Genomic DNA, 17,242 nt, shown 5'->3' with positions numbered 1-17,242 from the left:
AGGCCAAGACAAATATAGAAGAACTTGAGGTGTTGTCTGACCATCTCATTCGGAACACCGTCTGTACTCTAATATTGCTAAATAAAATCTGTGCCTTCAGAAGGGAACCAATTTCACTGTCATCACACAAAGTGCTGTTTAGTCTCAAGAGGTCAAAGAAACAAAGTGTCATATATCTAAAGTGACATGGCTCCAGGGAAACCTGGTCAGGGTAACTCTGAAGGAACTGCAGACATCTGCAGCTTAGATGGAAAAAAATCCCAGCTTATTTCAAAACGCTCGTAGGTCTTATTTTAGCATTTACTTACTCTTGATAATTTGCAACACATTGCCTTAGAAGCAGAGCATGAAAAAAGTGTTTTCTTTTCGACGCTCTTACAATTTAATTTGTGACTTATACACAGCTGTCACACATCCCAAGGCCTCAGATTGGACCAAACGGCAAAAAAAAAAAAAAAAAAATCACTTTAAATTCATTTAGAAGGTGAGATCACAGCTATTTTGGGGACGACGGAAGGCAAGCAACACCTGTTTCTCTGTGAAAATATAAGAACAGGAGGTTTACATCCAAACCCAGTAACTTTAGCCCTGGAGCAATAAGATAAAAAAACCGTGATACAAACAAAGAGCTCTGTTGTCATTCATTAGGCCCCTGCAGACTTTACCACTTTTAGTGGAGATTATTCCAAACTACTCTGATGTGATGAGCATTCTGGTCAATTTGACACTTTACAAAAGACCATTTTTAAAAAATAGAGTTCTTCAGGAGCTGAGCATACATAGAAAATGACATACATTTAAATTTGTAAACTCTTGGGACAGTAAGTGTCTAATTTGTTACCCTTTGAGAACAGATCCTCCTCAAAAAGTTTTTATTGATTCGCCGCCTGAGGACGTCCCTCTGCGCTCGGGCAGCAGAGCCGTGCTTGTCTGCCACTCGGCTGGAGGGAATCCTCCTGCAAAGCTCACCTGGTTTAAGGTGCAATCTTACCTCATATCATTTATGTAGGCCACGAAGAAAAGCACATCAACCTATATCTTCATTTCTTCACTTATGTTTCAGAATGGAAAAAAGGTGTCAGACGCAGAGCCGCAGACGTCCTCTAATATGGTTGTAACTCAGGTGCTCAACCTACTGCTGACGGCGAGCGACAACCAGGCTGCCTACCGCTGTGACGCCACAAATGAGGCGAAGAGAACGATATCAGCACATGCTAAGCTACTGGTCCAGTGTGAGTATGTCTGCTGTCCTAATGCATGCACACCGTCTGAGCTTCGTTCTTGCCACAGTCAATATAATGTCAATATTGGATAAATCGAGGTGATGCACACTGGAATATGACTTATATATTCAACTGTATTTTTTATAGTATTCACCTTGATGGGTTTCGATCGTCCATTTACTTCATGTTATTTACACAGCACCAGTCCTTAGAGGGACCTGTCTGAATCTAAACAAGTGGCATTCAAATCCAGCTATGTACTGTATATGTTCCAGCCAATTCTGATTTTTACTTCCTGATGTGAGTGGTCACTACTTATTTGTATTAGGTGTGGAGGCAGAGTCGTGTCATATGTGTGAGAGAAGACTCCTAATGAAACAAGATCAGACAATAGCAGGTCAAAATGATTTGGAGTTGACATTTTAAAATGTCCTCTTATATTTGTGATTAGTGATTTATTAGCAACGATCTGTGTTTTGCCAAAAGCGTGTAGTTCCTATCCAATAAGCTTATTCAAGTCTGATAAGTCTGTTTCAGTCAAAAAGGAAAGTTCTTTAAATGGTTGACTGTTCTTGCTTAAATGATGCGTTTCCAGTTACAGCCGTGACTATGAAGATTACAGCCAAAGAAGAAGTGTTTTACCGAGGTCAGCAGATGGAACTGGAGTGTCTTTCCGGGAGCAGCAACCCAAAGTCTGACATTTCCTGGAAAGTGGGCCCACTGAGGTTTGCTTTAAAATTTACACCTGTAGTGTGAGGAACACCAAATAACATATTCAGCACCTTTAAGTAACTCAAATGAGGCGGGGCGACAGATGCTCGTCTTCTCAGATGTGTGCGGTTGCATTTTTGTGAACTTAAAAATCTTTAGCAATTGCAATTTGCCACTTACTCCTAGATTGCAGGGAGTTGAGGAGGCACCCAAGGAGGCCGAGTTTGGGGGCGTTTCTGTGCTCAGTAGGCTTCACCTGAATCTGACTTCACAGCACCACAACCAGAAGGTGATCTGTCAGGCCTACAGCCCTGTGTTGGAAGAAGGAGCTAGTACGTTTTACCAACTGAATGTGATATGTAAGTAGGACAGGAATAAAAAGCACATACTTTTCAGTTATTTGTCACACACGTGTAACCAAGCAATGTTTGCTTCATTTTTAAATGACAATTCACTAACAATGCAGATGAAATCTACATCGTTGGGATGTTTTTGCAACATTTTTATTTTTTTTTTTGTTTACGGGAAACCTTTGTTGTGATTTGTATGTCTGTTGAGCTCTGCGGCAGTGTGTCCTAATTGTGCATTTGCTTTGCTGCATAGCCATGTTTGCCTTTGATGCCATTTCACAGGCAGCAGCCAGCCTCTGCTTCAAAGCTCGGTGCTGTGTATGAGCATGAAGGAATGTCACTGTGTGTTTGTGCAGATCTGCATTTGGACAAAAGTACTGTCAGGCGTCATTTTAATGCCTGTCCCTCTCCCTCCCGTGCCGCCTCACTCCCCTGTTGTCGAAGTGCTTGAAGTTGGTTAGATCTGGAATTATTGGTGGGATGTTGACTTTCCACCGGTTTGACTCTCATTAGTGTCTCTTCGGGCTTTTGTGCTCAGCATGTGTTGTGGGTTTTTGGTGCTCGCTCTTGTTGGATTCTATCACTCCTGTGAACAGGAGCCTGTGTTTATTCCTCTGTGCGTGTGACATTTGTATAAATTCAGCTGGATTTGTATTTCTGTGCTGCTTTTACGTCAGATCCTCCTGAATTCAGCTCTGAGCAAGCAACAGAAGTCCAGGTGGTGGAGGACGATGTGGCAACCATCCCCCTGATGGTCTCAGCAAACCCCGAGGTGGTCTCCTGCATTTGGCTGCGCCGCAAGCAGATGCTGGTCAAAGGTGATCCCGGGCTGTGTGATGGCTCTATAAACCAGGTCCTAGTTGAGCTGAGCCAGCAAGTAAGCACTCAGCTCTGCCATTCAGGGTCTGAATAAAACATAGCAGGTTAGCCAGCATGGGACCCTGCCAAATGTGATTCTCATTACAGCTCTAATATATTCAGTCTAAATGAGGATTGCTGTCTCCCTGAATACAACACAACGGCTTTAAACCCGTCTTCCTCTCCAGGTCGATGTCATCAGAGCCCAGCTGCACCCACACCCTTTCTGTTAGCTCTGCTACTTCCATTATGTGCAGCCAACCCCATGAAATTACAGTATTTTTCAAATGAGGAAAAACATCTATTACTTTTTTTTTTTTTTTTTTTTTTGGTACTGTGGTACAGAAGGTCTCCCTCACACACCTATTGTCAGATTGTAGTGGGAATCTTGCCAGGCCAATCAATAATGCAGGATTAGATGTCACTTAGAGACCAGTGGCCAGAGGACATGCTGTTGATGAGCATGTAATGAATACTCAATTTACTATTGGTTTTCATGTGTGTGTGTGTGTGTCTGTGTGTGCTTTTTTTAAGGGGAAGACATACGCCACCACTGGTCAGATGACCACTCTCTGGAGATTAGGAATGTGACGAGAAAAGACAAAGGACTTTACACTATCAAATGTGAAAATGGCGAAGGCGTCAACGAAACCACTGTTAAGCTGGATGTTTACTGTAAGACACTGCAAGTAGAGCATGCATAAACATGTCAGAGTAATCTATGTAGTATATTAAATCAATGTCGTAGAATCAATGTGCACAGAAATAAAGTCACAAAGGACAGTTTGGATGCAACATTTGGCAGGCTGTGCTGTTTCAGGTTTCGTACATTAAAAACCTGTTTCCTAGGAATGCATTTGACCTCTTGGTTTAACTTCCTCTATTTTTTTACTCCCCATATCTGATCTCAAACTGCTGCCATGCTTTTTTTTTTTTTTTTTCAATTTTGCCATGTGTGCTGGCTGATTTCTGATTTCTTCTGTACCATTTCAACATAAATGCTAAAATGATCCAAAAGCAGTTGTCACATATTAGGTTCTTCAACTTACCTTGTTACTCTGACCTTCCTGGATTCAATATTACATCCGACTTTCCTCAATTGTCTTTCAAATGTGGTTTTTAAATAATTGCTCATGCAGTACAGCGGATTCATCGATTGCTAATAGCACAGTTTTGAACTTGTCTAAAGCTGCAGAGTATCAGACAACCAAAACTGGCTTTCGATTCATCCTCAAAAAACCTTCATTAGGCCTCCTTGCAAGACCATCCATTTCCTCCACTGCCTCAGGCCCAGCCTCCAGCTTTAGGCCCTCTGCCTCGATAGTAATGATTTAATAATGCTAGCGCTGAAAATGTAGGTCTGTCTGATTCACCAAAGCCCATGGTACACGACTAATGGATTCTGCCATCCTGCACTGACTGGGCATGACAGTTGTAGATATTCATTATGTATGGAGGATTGTAGTAGCTTTTAAGTGTGGCAGTGTATCCCACTTAACAATGTCGGTCTTTGTTAGGAGACCAACACGAGTGGGTACCACCAACCCAGAGGTCTGTCTCTTGCTAGTGTTTTTTTGCCACTGTTCTTCAGGAGGGAACATAGGTTCAGACAAGTTGGCACTAATGGCCTTACTGTTGCATGTACATGGCACCCATGGGAAGTGTAAAAAGCTTATGAGGCTAACAAAGAAAAGACGTGAGGACTCTGACTGGAAGGAGAGATTCACTGATGTGTAGATGGATAGAGAGGGGAAACAAAACGAGGGCAAACTGGTCACTTTGCCATCATCTGAATAGGGATGTGCTCTCATTAGAGGGTTTCGTGGGTCACATTAATTTGCCATCTTTGCTCGAGCATAGAAAGAAGTTAATAGTATTGTATCCCAGGGGTTATGAACACTGTCAAAGCCAAACAAGTGCAAGAGTAATTATCGTAAATCAACATGGCTTTTTTTTAACGGATGATTTGTCTCAGTCTGACTTCGCTTCTCCTTCAGTCTTTCTTTCTTTCCTCACACTCAGATGCTCCGACTGTCAAGGCGGAGAAAGACCCTGTGTATGTTAACCAGGGGGGAACAGCAGACCTGATATGTGTGGCAGATGCCAACCCCATTATACCGGAGATGTTCTCTTGGAAATGGCTGGTGAGTGCTACAGCACAACACACACGCACATGTCTTTCTCGCTTCACGGGAATTTTGCATTGACTTCCCTTCATTTTTGATTCATTATACAGCCTAACTCCGAACTTTACTCTAAACCTAACTATTATCAGTTACCAGTAACATGTCCGACCTCAACCTAACCTAAACTCATTTAACACCTTTGTCCTTACCCTAATCTCTAATCTCAGTGCTCCTTCTTATGGGTTTCCTCCCCTTCCCAACTGCTCCTATAAGGAGCTCACAATCGCAACATAGTATTTTTTGGGAAAATGGTCCTTACACCGTATCAAAAACTAGGCCACAAACACACTCACGCACGCACGCGCACGTGCGCACACACAGCCTATGCAGCAACAGCCTAGAATCTATTTCCCCTATCTGGCTTCCTCTGTGTTATTTTCTCTGTTCTTACCGTTTATCACTGGGCTCTCTAAATGCACAGATGCACCATAATTCACTGGCTTTAACTATCCTTCCACCCCATGTCTCCTTGTTTCACACTCAGCCCAAATCCAGAAAAATAGCTTTCATTACCGCTGCGTGACTAAAGGGCACATTTGTCAATGTGGCATGGTCTCTCTATCTGCTGATGCTCTCCGTGGTCCAACCCGCCCCCTGGCAGTCGGGTTCGTGTTCTTTTCCTCTGCTTTTATTGGCCCTCCTTTTTCTTGTGTCTTGGGGCTCTACAGCCTTTGGTGTTATTCTTCTTTGTCCTCTCAGCTTGTTGTATTGAACACCCTTCTCATGCAGACATCAAGCAATAATGTCTGGCTACCTGTCTTGCTTTACGCGGCGAGACAGGTAGTGCACCATCCCTTAGAGGGAGTGCAGGTACTGAGGGATAGCAGCTGTCTTTTGCTTATTTCCCCTCACTCTGTCTTCCACAGGGAGAGGAAGAAGTGGAGATGGGAGAGGAGACCAACGAAAACAAATCAAGCTTGCTGACCATTCATAATGTGACTCGGGCTCACGCTGGATTTTACCAGTGTTCGGCCAGCAATGGCATAGCACTCCCTGGCAGTGTGGAAATGAGGCTGGTGGTGCAATGTAGGTCCATTGTTGTTATTTTTCAGTTTCAAGAGGCAAAGCAAACTTTCAGTTGACTTATGTAAAATGCAGTATTTCAGGTTTCTGAATACTTTTCCTCATCTGTCTTTCCTTGGGAAGTCACTCCGGAGCTTCGGAAAGGACCCCAGTGGAGGAAGGTTGCCAGTCGAGGGGACGGCACTGCCACTGCTGAGCTGGTGTGTCAGGCAGAGGGCATTCCTCCTGTAGAGTTTACTTGGGAAAAGAAAGGGATGCTCATAGATTTGGCAAACCCCAGGTCAGGAGGTGATTTTGATTTCTATTCATAGTTCATTTTGATCACAAAGTTATATTTAGAGTTCTTTGAAAGAATATTAGTAGCAGTTAAACTCTTTCTAATCTTCTTGTTATCACAAACACAAAATTCAAGATATTTGTGGTGTAGTTTTGTCGTTGATCAACAAAATGAATCCAGATTTCTTGGAAGAAAATGAATCGTTCTTAGATTAGTATTATTACCTTCCTTGCAAACAAAATATCTTAATAGTGCGATGTCCATTTGTGTGGAGCTCCCTTTCATCTAATACCACACAATGCAATCCTGTGCCACCAGTAGCTGCAGAAGTCACTTATTCGGAGATGCCATCCCAATTCCTCTGTGACTTATTATCAGTAGAAGCACAGCTGTTCTGTGAAACTCAAAGATGTTTGTTTTCATAAGAACTTATGAAGCCAAAGGAACACCACCAGCAGATATGGATAGGGTTATGGAGAAGTGAAAGTGAAATTAAATTATAAAAACAAGTTTTGGACATATAATGGAATGGTGTTCATTTCAACGTCCAGACATGGTAATAGTGTGGCGCAACAGAAAACAAAGGAGAGGAATAATCAGCGATGCAGTAAAAAAGGCTGGGAGAAGCTAGAGGGAGGTGTGAGGATCTGTTGACAACCTTTACTTATCCTCACCACAGATCTGACTTTATGGAAGAGTGAAGAGGAGAAAAGCCATTCTTAAACCAAAATCATGAAACGTCCTGTTAACAGATTACCACAAGCCATGAGGTGTACATAGCAGACATGCTAAAAACGCTGCGGCTGAACGGTTTGGCCTGCCTGTGGAACAATATGTGCTGCAGAAAATGAGTACTGTACATCATCCTGAATGGACTATCACACTGGTTAAACAGTGGTAGTATCATGCTGTGGAGTGCTGTTCTTCAGCAGTGAGCCACTGTCACAGGCTTCAAAAGACAAAACTGAATCCCTACTAAGTCGAACAGTGACTAAACATTGAATGCTTTAGGTCAAAGCATAATTACGTGTTAGAATGGCCCAGTCAAAGTACAGACCTAAATCCGACAGAGAATCTGTGGCAAAAGTTGAAAATGAAAGTTCATCCTGTCTGACTAACTTCAAAGTGATTTTAAAAAAATCAAGGCATGTGTTCAGGGAGCCTGCATACAGTATATAGACTTTTTAAAACCAGTCCCAAATCCTTCACCTTACTATGATGCACTACTTTGTATTGATCAATACCAGAAAAAAAACATTGGAACTTCTGGTATTAGTGTGACAAAATATGAATAAGTTAGCAGGTACGAATAGTTTTGAGAGGCACGGTTCACATTCATGCACAATTAGCCTGTCCTGTGGTTTACATTAATCCTCAAATTTGCCCCATTATTTGACTATTTATTGTTATTTCAGCAAGCTTTAGTGACTGCACAGTGTTTATCCCTCTTCCTACCTCAGTGCCATAAATCTTCATGTTGCAGGTATGAGGAGAGGACAGCGAGGGATGGCTCTTTCCACACCAGTACTCTGCGAGTGGTGAATGTGAGCGCCACTCTGGACTACGCCGTCTTCAGCTGCACTGCTCGCAACTCACTTGGGGAAGACAAGCTAGACATCCAGCTCGTCAGCACAAGTATTGCATCTGCATACATTTCCATTTTAAGTGCAATTGGGCGTGCGTCTCTGGGTGACTGTGGTTTCAGCAGTATTCTTACGTGGTGCCTTGCGAAAGGGAGAAAAAAAGAAAAAGAAAAAAAGCTAGCTGTGCCAAACTTTGGGCATGTCAAGAGAGAAAAAGTTTATGAGATCAATAGCAGTGTTTTGAATTTATGTAGACCAACCTGTTTTGAGCTGTTTATTTTTAAATGCGAAGCAATTTCATGATTTCACAAGCGCTCCCTTCAGTTTAATTATCCGGCCAACATGAGCCATATGTCTGAGCCTCGTTGTTCTTGTAAACACGCAGATCATAGTGTTAAGAGATCGGTAGGAGAAATACCAAGTGACAACAGACTGCAAGAAAGTCTCTGTTGGTTCTTGACCATCCTTGGCATCCATTTCCTTCCAATGTGCCTTTTCTGGTTGTTGTAAATTTGTCCCCCTGGTGGACAAAAAAAATTTAAAAAATATCCCACATTAATGTTTTTTTTAAAATGAATGGCAATTGTTCAAAGTGATTTTTTTTTTATTTTATTTTTTATTTTTTTTATTTTTTTATGGCACACACCGGGTAGGGATTATTCATATCACACACTTGGCAGGAAAGCATGAATGTTTCCTTCTGTTCTTATTTGGATACAGTTGAATAAAACTGAATCGGTGCCGTCTGGTCCAAATTCTACCCGGCCTTCTCGGCTACTGCAGAATAGTTTGGGAGAATCCTCACAGTCCCACGATGATTCTGTAAACTGCAGAGAGAGTTGTTGTTCACAAGAGCCAGACTTTATTTTATACCTCTATCTCTCTACCTTATCATCTAGCCCACAGCACTACTTTGCTTCCTCCACAGATAAGAGTTGCAGTGATAAGCTTTACTCTCCTGGCATACTTAGACTTTTCCACCCTCGAGCTGCCGAATGTATCTGCACACTACCAGTCTAATCAACCAAGTCCAGCTCTCAGCAAATGCCGGCAGCTATCGATGGACACATTTAATGTTTACTATAAAAACTTTAAAACGCAATCCAATCCTGGCCCTGTTTTTGCCCATATATTTTTCTTCTTCTTTTTTTTTTTTACCACCATGTAGGAATTATCATAATTAATTTGACGCAGTGATAATAAATTTTAAATACTTCCTTATCACATTGGGGCTAAAAAGAAATACTTTTTTTTTTTGTTAGTTTCTTTTTAGCAGGGATGGGGATATTTAAGTGAACTCTTTGCCTTCTTTGAGTTGAGTTGAATGTAGGAATAACTTGGTTTTGTAAACTGGTGTGCAGACTGAATCGTCGCTCAAGCAGCGCTTTCTTCCCGTGCTTCTGTTTAACTACCTCTCTTTCATTTCACCTTGACTACTGCTCCTCTCCAAAATTATTGCTTCTGATGCTCCAAATGTGAAACACTCCACTTTGCTTTCAGAAGCCTCACTGAAGCAGTTCTTTGTAAAAGAGCGAAGGTCTGAGTAGCCTCCTTTGATCAGCTCTCTCAATATTGATACTGAAATAATCATGAGGCTTTGTCTTATTGCTTATGTTTGGTTGTATAAATTATGAAAATCAGCCCCTGGGTTATTAGAGGAGTCAGCCAAAGCTCTGCCTTTTGTTGCTAATCATGAGCTTTTTAAGTCAAAAATTAATAAAAATTTAGATTTTGTTTTAGAGCTCACCTTTTAAATGAGCATCTATGAAAAAAAAAACACACATTGTGATTTTTCTCTTTAAAAAACAGTGTCACACACTGACACCTGAAAAAGTTCCCCACTTTTCCAAATGCTGAGTCATTACAGTCACAGACTTGCATGTATTTTGTTATTTGACAGGTCAAAACAACGCAAAATTGTGCACAATTGAATGTGGAAGGAAAACTATTCATGACCATCAAGCTTCTTCAGATTGAATCAAAAATGTCTGCAAACATTTTTTTTTTTTTTTTACCAAGTCTTGCCACAGATTAGTTCTATGTCTGAACTTTGACCTAAACAGAATACCTTATTCCACATGTTTGATGTGTCCCTGACCTAGCTTATGAAAAACTGCACAGAGACCCTATAAAGGTTTTTTTTTTTTTTTCAACAATCCCACAATGCAGCTGCTCTTCCATAAACACCAGACTGTACTTAACGACTAATACATGTTGTGCCAAAAATATTTCCCATCTGATCTGTGGATCTCTGAGGCTCCTCTAGAGATGCCATAGGTTTTTTGACTTCTTCTCCTAATAATGGTCTCTTTCCCTGACTTTTGGTGAAACGCCATGTGTTGGCAGCTTTGTAGTCGTGCTATATTTTCGTCATTTTCAGGAGATGGCTTAGACAGTACTGAGTAAGGGTTGTTAGAGGAACTAACAACCAGTTTGGATTTTTTTTTATTAAAACTTATTTATTTTGTTGTTCAGTCATACCAATAAATACCCTTAACTTGTGTCTGTAATGATACCAGATACGGACAACAACAAAGAATTATCAACACTTTTTTTTTAATTATTTGTTCTAGCTGTATCTTAAGCATATTTTTGACCAAGCTGTGTAGAAATGTTTACTGACTAATCCACATTTATCTGTTTCCCTTGGGCCTTTGGGCCCTACATTAAAAAAAAAAACAAACAAACAAACAAAAAAAAACTTTTAAGTAGGTCGTGTGTATTAATCTTTGTTATTTTGGAAAGACACAAAGAAAATTGCTACTCACCTAAGCTTGCTACAACCAGAGTAATAATTTAAAAGTTTAAAACAACTGGAACTGTGGCAAATATGACTGGTGGGGTTCACAAGTTTTTTCTTGCCATCACGCTGTATAAAAAGTGTTAACAGAGTTAAAATAAACTCCAAAGACCACTACCAGAAATGTGAAAAACACACCAGTTTAAGTTGATACTTATGTAATAAAAGATTAATGTATTTTGAACATTTTCACACATTTGTGCTGGTAAGGGTAGTGATTAGCTTCTCAAAACCCAGCAACATTCATGGAAATATGGATGGATAAATAACTAACATTGTCAGCCAACATCATACAATGCTTCTCTTTATCTTATAAGTTATTATTATCCATTTCGATGCTTACAAGAAGTAGTACGTTTTTAAATATGGCCATAGTCACACACAAAAGAGAAAATAGATACTTTACTTGTATTCTCTGATTAAGAACATCAACAGCATTACCCTCATATTTAGAATGATCACTTATTTGTCTGTATACAACCACTCTATATAAAAAGAAGAAGGATAGAGTATGGAGGGCACAGCCCTGTAGGCAGCAGAGTGGCATGTGCTATTTTAGAGTCTGTGCATGTAATCAGTTCCCTCATATAGGAGCATATATTCTCATTTCATAGCAACTAAATTCTCGTCAAAGACCTTACTGCAGCGTGCAAGAATTCAGCTGTTGCACACACAACGCATTTGCTCTTTAGACTAACTTTCCTTTTCACCCTCAGATCACCCAGATCCACCTTCATCATTTAGTCTAGTCGGTGTTACCCATAACTCCGTCACTCTAGAGTGGATCCCTGGCTTCAATGGGGGTTTGCAGCAGAGATATCGCATACGGTAAAGACAAAATGTCCAAAAAAGACGAGTGTCCTTGCAGGACCAAAGAAGCCATGTTTGCTAGAGTGTTCTTTTCTTTGGCAGATACATCTGGGACCAGTCTGTCAGCTACATGTATGTAGATGTCGTTCCCCCTGACACAACAACCTTCACCGTTACGGGTCTGCAGCCGCAGACCACCTACAACTTCTCAGTTAATGCCCTAAACTCCATAGGAGAGAGTGGCTATGCTGACGACGGTGCAGTACTGACCATCACCACTGAGGGTCAGTCTGGAGTTACCCCCCAGATTAATCATGTGAGGACTAATGTCAACTGTACATTTATGAAGATTGTGTTTTTTTTACGTCCTTTATCTTTCTTCATAGTGAAGAAAGATATAGAAGAGGATCGATCGGATGATGACACACAGGGTGAGTTTTTTCCCCCTCAATTTTTGATGAAAGAAATAATATAACTGAAAGTATTTTTTTTTAAAAGTTTAACATTTCATAAAACTCTTTAAGACTTAAATTATTGAACTTTAATGTCTACGTTATCATTTATTGTTGCTTAAACAATTTGAAGCCAATAATTCAGTGTCAGAAAGAAAATAATTTCCTGTTTGTTGAGAACACTGAATGCTCTATATATTCATGACTTCTCTGGGTTTTTGACTATTTAAATGTTACTTTAGAAATTAGAAATTTGGCCAAGAGGTGCTGTCAAAAATTGACAGCAATTTTAATTGTTTGCACAATGTTGGTGGTAAATATCTCTCATTTATATGGCTTTGACAGTTGCTTAAAATTGCGCCATAGAAATAGTATGTGTCACTATTTATTTTTCACATGCATTCATATGAATGGCATTGTTAACTTCAGTCCACACTATACAATACAAACATGTACAATTTTTCTTCTGTCTTGATCCCTGAAATGCCTGTGAATGAAGTATCTCCTTTGCTTTCCTTTTTTTTTTTTCAAGTAAAGTTTTTTTTCTTACACATATATTCAAAATGTCAATAACACGGATTGAAATTTTTAAATATGAGACCTTTTAGTCTTTTAAGAATTTGTAGAAACCCAGGTCAGACAAGCAGTGGCTTTCTTTTAGCTCCTCATGTTAATTCAGGCACCTTTTGTGGCTGTAACTGCAGTAGCTATTTTTGTCATCTGCTAGTTCTTAATTATTTAAAAGCTGCTGAGAGACCAGTTAGGTCTTTTTAACCTTGCATGTCCTTCAGTTTAGCTTTATATGTTCTGCACTAATCTGATATCTCTGTTTTTTTGCTTGCAACCAGCTCCGAGTGGCCTGCCAACCCATTTGACTGTGGCCTTCACAGTGGTGTTCGGAGTCCTGCTGGTGTTGAATTCGCTGGGCTGCTTCTTTGGGCGGAAGTGGAAAAACAGGCGTGACAAAACAAGTACCCGTGATTATCTTTTTCATCTGCGGACGGGGAAGTGTTCCTCGCTTTCTTGTCTCTGCAGTGTTCCGATCTCGCCCCCCGCCGCAAGACTCTAAAGAGATTACTCTGAGCAATGATGTAATTGTCAGCTCAGCACCACCTCATTGCTCCGTGCTCCTCTTTCTGTTTGTGTGTCCTGTCTCCTCTCCTTTTGCTCACCATCTGAGCCTCTACCTCGCTCCACATTCATCCCTCAAAACTGTCACTTCCACGTTGCACTCATATCTTTTATCTCATTGGCCGGCTTCATGTCCTTCCTCTCTCTCTCTCTCCCCTTTTCTCTTTCCATTTGTTCATCAGCCTAACCATCAAGTCCTCCTTCTCAATCTTTCAGGTTTTTCTTTCCTTCAGCACCTTCCTTTGCCCTCTGTTTTTTTTTTTTTTTTTACATTGAATTTCTTTCACATCTCACTAATCTTTTATTCACTCTTGCTCTCTGGCCTCTTTAGTTTTTTGATCAAATTCAACGTTTGATAGAGTAGCTCTCCTTGTATCTCGTTCCCCCTACAGAGGCAGAAAGGGACAGTGTGGTGAATGGACAGAAGAGTGAAGAGGATGTGTAAGTCAAGGTTTCGGAGTTCACGGGAAGAAAAGGAGATACACACATTTCGCGATTTTTCACTAATGTGCTGGAGGCAGCTGAGGAGGCACAACAAGATTAGATAAACTCCGTCTAAATTGTCTTGAACCTTGCATCACACATGCAGGAACTGCCAAGAAACCACAATATGATGCCACGTAAAACCACTTTAACGTTATGAACATGGGCTTGAATGTATTTTTTTCCAATTGTATGGGATAGACCAAAGCAACATGGAGTATAATGGTGACATGGATGGAAAATGATGTGTGGTTTTCAAGTGTTCTTTCTGGCATGCATGTGTATGATCCTGATAACCCCAAATAAAATTCACAGACATATATTTCCCTCAGAAGCCACCTAAATAGGAAATACAATTACTATTTGTATTGTATTTCTATTGTATTTACTGTAGTCTGTAATATAATTTTAGTGTAGCTTAGTGTAGCAGATAAATGTGGATTAGTCAAAATCCACATTACACAGCTTGGTCAAAAATATGCTGAAGTTACAGCTAGAACAAATAATTTAAAAAAAGTGTCGATAATTCTTTGTTGTTGTCCGTATCTGGCATCATTACAGACACAAGCTTAAAGGTATTTATTGGTCTGACTGAACAACAAAATAAATAAGTTTTAATTTAAAAAAAAAAATCCAAACTGGTTGTTAGTTCCTCTAACAACCCTCAAGAAGTTTGCTTGAGAATGTTAGTGAACAAAAACTATCTTGAAGACCGAGAAACACAGCACAACAGGCTAGAGATTAAAATATGGATACATTTAATGTGGGATAATGCTATAAAAAACAAGTTTTGCATATCGCACTTAAAAGTTCATTGCCCTAAAATGGTGGCAGAACTGGAATACATGACCACCAATAACACTAGCTAGGATTAATCAGAGGAGCAACCAAGGATGGTATTTAATGGCATTTAAAAATGTGTGGAAAGACTTAAAAGTTGTTCTCCACCCACAGAGGTGACTCTGAAAAACAATTACCTTTCTGGATTATGCAAAGCTCATAGAGGGATGCTCATAGAGGGATGCTCAAAATCATTTGCAGCTGTAAGTGCAGTGAGAGGGGCCTCAATAAAGTAATGGCTCTGGGCGACAGAATGTAAATCCACGCCTCCCTCTTCTTACTTTATTTATAAAAGCTTTGAAATCCATGCGTCATTTTTTTTTTTTTTTTGCAATTCATCATTACGCGCTACTTTGTCATGGTCTACACCAGATTCTTAATAAAAAACACTGATAATTGTAAATACTTTATTTTCCAAAGCCCTGCAGTAATCAGAAATCATAAGAAATAAGTTTCTATGGCAACTGGGCGATTAGTATATCTGTTAAAACACCCTTGGGATGACTTATCAGCATAAGATAATCTCTGATTTCTACATGCAGGTCAAGTCAATCAACTGGCATCTCCAATAAGTACGAGAGCAGAGAAAAAATCAACACCGGAGCCCAACGTACCCTCCTCGTTGACACTGGATCTGAAACAGAGAGCAACGTCTACGAGAGCTACACAGCGGTAAGAAAGAGGGAGGAGGAGATGGTGGGGGGGAGAAAAGGGCAACAGATAATCTGCAGAGACACCAAGAAACAGATGAGTAGAGGAAGGAGGTGAGGCACAGGGTGAAGAGATCTGGCAGCAAAGGAAGTGGAGGCTTCAGCTGTAACAAGGAAAAGGGATAAATAAACTAATGAAACCTTTGGTTGTGCGCAGGGATGGAACATCGATCAATAGCCCACAATTAGCATTCAAAATACACATTGATCTCGGAGAAATGATCATTTTGTTCTTTTAAAAGGCCAACAAGGATTTAAGATTGAAGAAAACAGCTTATTGAGGTAAGAGAAAACAGATCAGGCCGTGCGGTCAGAGGAGAATCAATTCACAAACGCACATGAAGGTAGAGCTCACCTCACTTCAACTGACTTGAAGCATGTTTACCTTCAGCAATATGTGGATTTCTCTTGAAACAATCTTGTATTTTATATGGTTATGCCCTAAGACATAGTATCTCTCAACGTGTCACTGCAACATTTCATTCTTTGAACATTACACTCCCTCTCCCCCATTACTTTATATGGCACCCTTAACAATTATTTTCACCTCTGGTAAAGATATATTTAAAAATCTTTTTTTTTTATTTTTTTTTTACTTTTTGCTGAAGCATAAGACAGCTCTGAAAAATGTGGAAAACTCTTTTTGTTTTTGTTAAAAACAGATTTTTTTGACTATATTTGTATCAGAATTTCCATTAGAAAAGTTTGACATTAACATAAAATAATAGAAAAAAGAAAGCAGAAAGCAAAGCAGAAATGTTCTTCTCTTAAGAATTGGTTTAAATAGAAAAAGTCACTTGCATTCGCATAGACTGAGAAACATAAGAAACACAGCAGCCTAGCTAGCTACTGAAGGAATTATAGGAGAAATATTTTACACTTAATGTGTGCCATTTATTCAGACTAAACAAAGATTACCAGGTGTGTTTTAATTGGTTTTACTGATTTTCTTTTTTTGTTTGGGGTGAAAATCATTGCGTTTAGGAGATTTCCCTTTCGCATTTCTCTTGCTTTTCATTATCAACTTAACTTTAGTATTTACGAAGATAAAGGTTTCACCAGCAGTGATGGTACACAGAGTAATTACTGGTGGTGTCGTGCTATTACTTTGAGCAAAGCGGCATAAACAAACCATTTCAGGTCTGCCTTTGAAATTGTCCTTTTGCCAATATGTGTCACATTATCTTGCCAATAAGTGAAGCACATCCACATCGGAGGTGAAGACGACCTTTGAACTATTGATGAGTGGAAATGCTTTGTGCTTTGTGATGCTTTATATGATGAAACGTTGTCTGTTTGGCCAGTTTCAGGAAGACTCCCATTATTATTATCCTACTGGTGACTATAAACCGTACCATGGTCCACATCCTGAGGACAGACATGGCCTTGGTGAGACACAACAAACACTTTTGCTTTAACGAGGCGTTAGCCGACACCTTACATTCTGGCGAGTGGAGAGTGAAAAGAGACTGTGTTTTTTTTTTTAGGCAGATACTGAAAATTGTAGTGATCCATATTTATGTTTTAATCCATATTCATGCTGTGATTGTGTATGGGCTGTTAAAGGTGCCGCTCCTGTGAACTTTGAAAGCCATTTGTATGAAGATGTGGGTGATAGACGAGTGTACCAGGACACACTGCCTTCCTCTCTTCCTGCCTACCGTCCACTTTTCTCTGATCGCAGACTGATCCAGCAAGCAGAGGACTGGAGGTCACCAACCGACCCTCAGGTCTTTGAAAAAAAAAAAAAAAAAAACTCTTTAGAACAGTTATATAAAAAACACCTTTAAAATATTTAATGCATT

At 40.0% G+C, this 17,242-nt stretch overlaps 1 protein-coding gene across 2 annotated transcripts in view; it reads left to right on the top strand.

Moving 5' to 3' along the window:
* Positions 1 to 17,242, top strand: part of nphs1 (NPHS1 adhesion molecule, nephrin) — a 73,354-nt gene that overhangs the window by 51,252 nt on the left and 4,860 nt on the right. For both annotated transcript variants that reach the window (XM_015029849.1, XM_015029851.1), the window contains 18 exons: positions 855 to 979; positions 1,064 to 1,232; positions 1,819 to 1,948; positions 2,121 to 2,293; positions 2,962 to 3,102; positions 3,677 to 3,817; positions 5,165 to 5,286; positions 6,195 to 6,354; positions 6,475 to 6,631; positions 8,112 to 8,263; positions 11,728 to 11,839; positions 11,924 to 12,105; positions 12,208 to 12,252; positions 13,122 to 13,244; positions 13,797 to 13,845; positions 15,270 to 15,399; positions 16,742 to 16,826; positions 17,004 to 17,167. In XM_015029849.1, coding sequence (XP_014885335.1) covers positions 855 to 979; positions 1,064 to 1,232; positions 1,819 to 1,948; positions 2,121 to 2,293; positions 2,962 to 3,102; positions 3,677 to 3,817; positions 5,165 to 5,286; positions 6,195 to 6,354; positions 6,475 to 6,631; positions 8,112 to 8,263; positions 11,728 to 11,839; positions 11,924 to 12,105; positions 12,208 to 12,252; positions 13,122 to 13,244; positions 13,797 to 13,845; positions 15,270 to 15,399; positions 16,742 to 16,826; positions 17,004 to 17,167 — 2,360 coding nt within the window. The remainder of the gene's footprint in view (positions 1 to 854; positions 980 to 1,063; positions 1,233 to 1,818; positions 1,949 to 2,120; positions 2,294 to 2,961; positions 3,103 to 3,676; positions 3,818 to 5,164; positions 5,287 to 6,194; positions 6,355 to 6,474; positions 6,632 to 8,111; positions 8,264 to 11,727; positions 11,840 to 11,923; positions 12,106 to 12,207; positions 12,253 to 13,121; positions 13,245 to 13,796; positions 13,846 to 15,269; positions 15,400 to 16,741; positions 16,827 to 17,003; positions 17,168 to 17,242) is intronic.

The sequence above is a fragment of the Poecilia latipinna genome, unplaced genomic scaffold (genome assembly GCF_001443285.1).
Source record: "Poecilia latipinna isolate Pla-1442-1.1 unplaced genomic scaffold, P_latipinna-1.0 Scaffold165, whole genome shotgun sequence".
In the NCBI taxonomy this organism is placed as follows: Eukaryota; Metazoa; Chordata; class Actinopteri; order Cyprinodontiformes; family Poeciliidae; genus Poecilia; species Poecilia latipinna.
Note: the sequence above shows the minus strand (reverse complement) of the source record. Positions and strands in the feature narration are given on the sequence as shown.